Source organism: Salvia splendens, chromosome 3, assembly GCF_004379255.2.
Source record: "Salvia splendens isolate huo1 chromosome 3, SspV2, whole genome shotgun sequence".
NCBI lineage: Eukaryota > Viridiplantae > Streptophyta > Magnoliopsida > Lamiales > Lamiaceae > Salvia > Salvia splendens.
Genome location: NC_056034.1, coordinates 12069773 through 12077337, shown reverse-complemented (window position 1 = coordinate 12077337; position 7565 = coordinate 12069773). Strand labels below are relative to the sequence as shown.

The 7565-nt window shown below is 37.0% G+C and overlaps 1 protein-coding gene across 3 annotated transcripts; it reads right to left on the bottom strand.

Annotated features, from left to right (window-relative positions):
• Positions 1 to 2234: 2234 nt before the first annotated feature.
• LOC121794977 (nucleobase-ascorbate transporter 6-like) lies at positions 2235 to 7178 on the bottom strand. Of its 3 annotated transcripts, none has more exons than XM_042193399.1 (15): positions 7158 to 7178; positions 6649 to 6771; positions 5845 to 5942; positions 5588 to 5761; positions 5337 to 5437; positions 4904 to 4979; positions 4683 to 4742; positions 4393 to 4577; positions 3824 to 3920; positions 3545 to 3631; positions 3390 to 3448; positions 3206 to 3297; positions 3045 to 3122; positions 2802 to 2962; positions 2235 to 2710 (listed from the first exon to the last, which is right to left on the bottom strand). In XM_042193399.1, the coding sequence occupies exons 2-15, from the start codon at positions 6752 to 6754 to the stop codon at positions 2495 to 2497; spliced, it is 1590 nt and encodes a 529-aa protein (XP_042049333.1). In that variant the 5' UTR covers positions 6755 to 6771; positions 7158 to 7178; the 3' UTR covers positions 2235 to 2494. The 3 variants fall into 3 exon arrangements, with proteins under 3 accessions (XP_042049333.1, XP_042049332.1, XP_042049331.1); XM_042193398.1 differs by lacking the exon at positions 7158 to 7178 and adding an exon at positions 6948 to 7118; XM_042193397.1 differs by lacking the exon at positions 7158 to 7178 and adding an exon at positions 6937 to 7117.
• Between the last annotated feature and the right edge of the window lie 387 nt (positions 7179 to 7565).

Here is a 7565-nt window from a genome sequence, read left to right as displayed (position 1 = left end):
GCATGTTGTGACATAGATATATTGTGGCCATGTTCCACACTCTAGTGTTAAATATTCATACATTATTGATTATTATCACATTAATTGTGTGTGGGTGTCTAACCTATTTAATTTACTTATTACTGTATCAAATCATATGCAGTGTATTATCACTTTATAGTAAAATAAGAGTACCTGATCAAAGAAAATTAAAATTAAAATTGACCCATTAAAATTATTATAATGAATTATGCTACAGAAGTGGTCAGCAGATCTCAATCCTTTATCATGTGCCCTTTGCGAAAGAGGAGTAGGAATATGGAAAACAGGCATACTACTATTAATTATAGGCTAATAATATAAACTAATAATTGTTTTCAATAATTATTTAATCGTGTTGCTAACACTTTTAGGTATAACTTTTCGCAAATCTTGGGTTCTTTATTCGTTTTAAACTATTGATAAACAATTCATGCGTTTTCACTTTATGATTGTTTAGTCACTTAGTGCACTTTCATAATAGAAAATACAATGAACATCCGAAAAATATAAGTGATCTTTATTAATATAGTAGTACTAATAAATACTAGTATATTATTATGCGAGAAAGACTCAATACTTAAAATTAATTGATGAGATTTGTCATTCTTGAAATCGAAATGTTAACCGTATGTCTTTTATAAGGAAGGACTTGAGACTATGGAGAATGTTATATTCAGTTGTAGAATTTATAATAGCTTATGCGCATTCAATTTAGTCAAAAATTGATATGATCAACAACTGACACCATTTACTACAGAATATGATTTAAATTAAAATATATATATATATATATAAATTGACCTTAGCTAAATTATCAACATTCAATATGGTCAAAACTGACTACATCTGGTCTTCTCTACCTAGAGGGGAATTCTTAGTAGCTGTCACATGATGTGAGACACAATAAGTAAGGCTCTAGACTTTGATGTGGTAGTTTTTGAAATTTATGTTCTAGAATCGGAATGTATTAATCCAGAATAAATAATTTTATTTGTAGAAAATACTCATGAGTTTTGAGTTCTTAACATATAATTGTGAAAGTAGGAAAAAAGTTTAGAGAGAATAGTGAAAGTGGTGAAAAGTTTCCATAAACATATATACATCTATTAATTTTTATAGACGAATCAAAATAGAGAAATAAAATTATTTTTTTAAAGAGGGGAATAAATGAAATGAAAGCTGCAATATAATTCACCAGCTCACCAACTATGACATGTTGGAATTTCAGGCCACTTTGAAAAGTTGATAATTAATCTACATCCTTTGCAATTACAAAATAGATATGTACAAATTATGTACTCCTACTCAATTACCAACTTTTGAATATTGTGATAAATTATAGAGGGAATATTTTGTTAGTCCGCAAATTTTGTCAAATTATCATTTTGATTCGTAATATTAGAAAATATTTTTCTATTTACTTCAATTTTGACTTAATATTATTTGAGCTCCTTTTTTATTTTTTGATAGAAATACCCTTATGGCCATGAAGGATAATTTAGTCTATTTATTCCCTCTTCTTCGTTAAAATTATTAATTTCCCTCTCTTTCTTTTTCCCCTTCACCTCTCTTTCTTTTTCCCCTTCACCTTCCTCATCTCAATCGTCCCAATCAATTCTCACACCAATTGGATAGGATTCAGATGTGATCACAACTAAGGTGTAGAAGGAGATGCATCTTTCGTTCGTGTGGCCGTTCCAGCAGGGAAGAAGGAAGAAGGTAGAAAGAAAAGAGAAATAAATTAGTATTTTAATAAAGAAGAGAGAATAAATAGACTAAATTATCCTTCATGGCTATGAGTATATTTCTATTCAAAAAATGAAAAAGTAGCTCAAATGATATTAAGCCGAAGTTGACGGACCTCAAAAAATATTTTCAAATATTACTAATCAAAAATGATAGTATGTTGCACTAAAAGAAATGTTCCCTCTAAATTATAGAAGTCATAATTCATTTTTTACTTGGTTCCCTTGAATCTAAAATAAAATTGTTAAGAATTAAAACTCAAAACACAAAACACACAGCATTATACCAACATAGAATATAATCTTTATGAAGCGTATTTAAAGTACTGTAACAGTTATGAAAGTTAATTTGGTAAAAAAAAAATGCACAACTCATGAATTATAGCATCTGCTAAAATTTTAAGATTCTAGTCTTTCTGCAGCTAATTAGTTCAGTTTTCAAATTACAGAAATTGAAAAACTCAAATCTAAAAGCAGCAAATTTGCATTGTGCTATTTTATATATAACCAATAAATTTACAACAAAAAGAGACATGAAAAAACATACAAATAAATAATCTAAAGGCATATTTCAAAATGTCAGGCTATTTCATCTCCCCAATAACCAGGTTACAAAAGGCACAAGTCAAAGAAACACAGTGGTGTGGTCACAGAGCATGTACTTCTACTTGACGACCGACCGACCACGGATTCCAACGAAAACCCCTCGCCATCGAGCGCAGAGGTAGTTACACAGAGGGGAAATACTTGTTCAAGTTGAAGGGAAGGGAGTAGAATTCGTCACTTCTCATGTCGGTCTTGTACGAGCGGAACTTGTCCCACCAGTGCTTGCCTCTGTCTTTCCTTACCTCCGGATTCCTGTGCATGGTGTTGTCCAAGAAGAATGCCAGTATGCCCGCCACGAAAGCTTCCGATGAGAAGGGAACGTTGATCATGTCGTTGAACTGGAAAAAGGATCAACCAAAATGAGCGAATGAAGGAGATGATTAGGTGTGAACATATAAAAGCAACACGAGTTTTAAATGAAGCTGATACCCATCTCTCCCCGGTGTTAACGGGACCAAATCCCTGTATAGCTGTGTACTCGTTGAAGTACTGGGGGATTGAGAATCCCAGGAAGATGGAGAACCCTAAGATGAATTTTGTTCGGAAACTGTTGAGGTTGCAGAACTGGAGGAAACTCACACCAGCCGCACCTGTGTAGATTTCGTAGCCCAAATCTAAGCTATATTGTAGATTAAATAAATATGAGGAATGAGCTCGATGGAGTGTACGCACCAACATATGCAAAGAAGAGGCAGTACAGAGCAGCCACAATAGGTGCTGGAATTGAAGCGAAGACTGCTCCAAATTTCCCTGTGAAGAAAAGATAATTGTAGATTAAGGCATAGATTGACATGGGAAAGAATGAGATTTACCACTAAAAAAACTGTTTTTACCAAGAACAGAAAAGAAAAGCATGAATCCAGCAGATATCTGGACTACTCTTCGACTTCCAACACGCGTCAGTGCTAATAGACCAGCATTCTCACTACATAGAAATGGAGAGAGGCATTTAACTTTTGTGGCTGAATCAATCACAATAAAAAAAAACTTTGCACAAATTTATTATCAGGTGCTTACATGGATACAGATGACCCATTGCCAGTTCCGAACAACCCAGATAACAAGATAGCAATTCCCTGTAGAAAACCGGCACATGTACAGCATATGTAAGTTGACAATAAGCGCCTCCCCCCCCCCTCTCTGTTAAGAGAAACAAGTGTGCAAGGATATACCTGCCAGCCAACACCACGGCTAAGAATCGATGGCGGAGTAGCAGTTGCACTCGCATATCTGGCTGCAGCAATGAATCCACCAGTTGACTGCATTTAACATAAAGATGGAGTTATCTAAAAACAAAAATAGGAGTCACAATCAAAAACAGATAACTTCACTTTTGGGTAAGAAATTTAAAGTGAATATTCTGACATCTTAGATGACATAGGGATCTCCAACTCACATAATCTGAATGAAAGTAACACACAAAAGTGAGGGTGAATTGCGTGAAAACAAACCTCTACAAGAGCAACAAAAGCAGCCATCATCATGGCAAAGGCTTCACCAGCATCAAATGACGGAGCTCCCCATTGGAAAGGATAAGGAACTCTTATCCTGCATAAACAAGCCCAAGATAGTGAGATACACATTAGTATAACATTAATTACAACTCTCACATATTTTCTTCCATAACCGTAAAGACATCCACTAAGCTCATCATTCAAGTAGAAACTCTAAAGTAAAGTTATCATTTGACCATGTTGCCATCAAAATCTATCCTCTACTAATTGTTTAAGATGAGATGTGAGACAATACAACATTAGTTCATCTAGTAAACAATACACACTGGGGTGTCTATCTCTGTATAATTTTTGGAAGCTCCTTTTCACCTTTCTTTCTATTATCTCGTTCCTCGTCCTCCCTCTGCAGCCCAAACCTCAGTTTTTCCCTTATCTTTCACACTTAGGTACCTAATCCAATGTTTCTATCCCCAAACATATAATTCACATCACATCATTCATTTTAGAGCGCTGGGTGCATAAACACGATAGGAAGGCGTTAATGTCAAGTATAACTGCTAGCTTACCATGGAGCAGCATCAATAAGTCCTGCACGATCAGTTCTGCAACTTGTTTGGGTCCTTGGCGGTTTATCATTATAGGCCCCCCCTACAGTAAGTATATGGGCAAAGATCCATACAACTACCACCGAGAATAAAACAGCAAAGCGGTCTAGGATATCCTTTCCTGGTTTGACAAAGTGGACCAAATACTGCAGGAAACATACGATTGATTTTACCAGAGTGCATAAAGTCAGTGAATATTGCAATAATATACAGATGTGGCTAATAAAGTTAACTGGTTTTTCAAACTTTACCTGAGAAAAGATAACTAAGACGATGAGCATTGGCAGCCCAATCTCAATGCATTTGGCAACCTAATTAAACCAAGGAAAAATATGAAATTCAAGATTGAAAGGGTTAATATCACAAAGCACTAAGATGCAAGTATTAGCAGAGCATCTTTGAGAGCGAGAGGGATATCATCTTTTGTGTGTGGTGTGTGAAAGAGAGGGAAGCTGCACGGAATTGCACGCACCCCAGGAAAAGCAAACTCGTAGAGCCCAAAACCAGCAAGAGCAACTAGAGGTACAGATGAGAGCGGACTCAGAAATCTGGATAACAAATAAATTAATGGATTAGTAACAACAAACATTGGCACAATTAAATTACATGGTAGATATAGACTTCTATATCAATTTAACAGAGTATGTATTGAAAGTAAACCTAACTTGTACAAGAACCTCATTCCTCATCACCAAAAAGGAAGAAAAAGAAACCATGTCAGAAGAAGAGATACGATTAAGGTTTTTGGACGACATTGAGTAATGAAATGACTTAAAAAATGGCTACGGTTTTAAAGATATTTCAGTCAGCAGACAGGCTGCTACGACTATAAGTTTAATTACAGCACTTGAAGCACTTCGACCATGGACAAATCAAGCAGAATGCGTATGATAAAGGTATTGCACCTTGCAACATTACGCCATAGACCACTGAATCCTAGCACAATTTGAATGGTTGAAGCAACAATAAGTGCACCCTGTGTTGCCCGCATGATCTTCTTGAACCTCTGCATGTCCATTTAAAGTTAACCACATTAAGGAAATATTACTGCTAAAAATAAAAAATTAATTTGCATTACAATCACTACTTGAACACAAGACTCAATGCATCTTCAGATGATCAAAGGTACAACAGTAACAGGGTCAAGAAAACAAACCGATACAGGATCAGGGTCATCCCATCTACCAGACAGAATAATCGATATTGTGGGTGCGACAAAGGTGTATGAACCTCCGATTACAACAGGTAATCTGGTGCCAAACCACGTTTGCAACAGTGTGTTTAACCCCGCAACGAACAATAGCGTCTGAATAACTTTTGCTTTCTCCTCCTGAAAGAAGCCAAGTTTAACTACATTTCAAATAGAACCAAACTGCAGCAGTATAACTGGAAATGATCATAAAAATGCCTCACATTTCCACCACCCATTTGAGGAACCAGGGCAGTGGGAATGATGACCGTCGTGCCAAGCATCACCAGATAATGCTGGAACCCAAGAAGGATCGCCTCCGCTGAAAAATATCAACCACACAGAGTGAGAAAATTTCCATCAGTGCATGCAAAGAAATATCATCCGGTTGTTGCAGGAAGATAATGGGTATTGAATCTTAAATGGTGATTAAATTCAAGAATTTAGAGAATCTTATGCCAAATCAATTAGGTACACCACTGCTAGACAAGTTGCGGAGTATACAATCAAGAATAGCATAAGTCACCATCAATAGTGAAGTGCGTGTGAAATGCAGCATAGCCATAAAAGCACTCTAAACTTCAAATTTTAAATGGAAAGGCAAATAATATGGTGGAACCCAATTAGTAAGTGCAAACATCTGTTTAAGGAAAATGAATAAGATCCTATACACAACAAAGTAAGAAATTAAGCATCTAGTAAAAGCAAGCTGGGGTAATAAAAGAAAAAGGAATCATAGAATCAGAAAATATTTGATGCTAGTTGACCACACAAGAATCAATCAACAAGGAAGCAGAAATAATAGGTGTTGGAGCAACTGGCTCCACCCAATATTCTGCAAACACTTTCTACCAAAACCCAGAAAACAATTGACTCAAAGAATATACACCAATACACCAAGAATTCTTCAAGCTAAAAGAGAAAAGTAAAAAAATAGGGCTACAGCAAATCCCCAACCACCCATAATAAATTTAAAAACAGAATATGCTAAAAACGTGACAAAAGCAGCAAATTCATGAGATACTGACGCCATGGAGGAGGGCTGGTAATGCAGTAGGAAACTTTGGGAAGCTGATCTTTCGGCGGATGCGGCGCCGGCTCGTCGGCCTTCGGTGGTGGACCTCCGCCTGCCATTTCTTGCTTCTTCTAATCTTCAATGTTTGCACAAGAAAGGGTAACAACAAAAACAAAAAAGAAACATAGTTAGAAAAAAATAAAATAAGCAACAAATGCAAAAGCCCCAAATCTGCAAATACCCAGATCAATAGCCTTCAAAAGTGTTGCAATTCAACAACAACAAAAAAAAAAGAACTCACCACACACCAACCTATTTGAGCTAACAGTAGCTAGAAGAAATCAAAGAGCGCAAAATTTAGGAAGGGATAAGGATGGAAATGAAGGTGAAACAGAAGAAAGGTGTGTGTGTGTGTGTGTGTGTGTGTGTTAAAGAAGTGAAGTGTCATTATTGCAAAAAAATCAGTATTATAACCAGAAAAAAGCAGCAAAAAAAGATGAACAGGAGAGAAAAGAAAGGCACCTAAATAGTGAAACTTTTGAAGAAGGTAAAATCTTGAAGTGAGCCAATGTCAATCGATGGAACGACCCCACCTCAAGTAAAGAAAATTGGAAATAAAGCAGAAAGCTTGAGCAAAGGTAAGACCATCCACAATAACCGCCCAGCGAACCGCCCAGCGCCGGGCAAAGGTAAGACCATCCACAATAACCGCCCAGCGACCGCCCAGCCGAGCGCCGGCGCTGGGCGGTTCGCTGGGCGGTCTATTGCAGCCGCCCAGCCGCTGACTGGAGAGAGAAACCGCGCAGCGCTGGGCGGTGGCGTGGCGCTGGGCGGTCGGCTGAGCGGTCCTTTCGGCGCTATTGCAGCTCTCGGATCGCCCAGCGCGAAAATTAATTTTTTTTTTTCCGAAACACTATATATACGCGCTTT

Coding starts and splice junctions, on each gene's coding strand:
- LOC121794977 (XM_042193399.1), bottom strand. CDS start 6,754: ATGGCAGGCGGAGGTCCACCACCGAAGGCCGACGAGCCGGCGCCGCAT. Junction 3,921..4,392: donor CTTATTGATGCTGCTCCATG/GTAAGCTAGCAG, acceptor TTGTTTATGCAG/GATAAGAGTTCCTTATCCTT. Junction 3,632..3,823: donor CTTTTGTTGCTCTTGTAGAG/GTTTGTTTTCAC, acceptor TGTTAAATGCAG/TCAACTGGTGGATTCATTGC.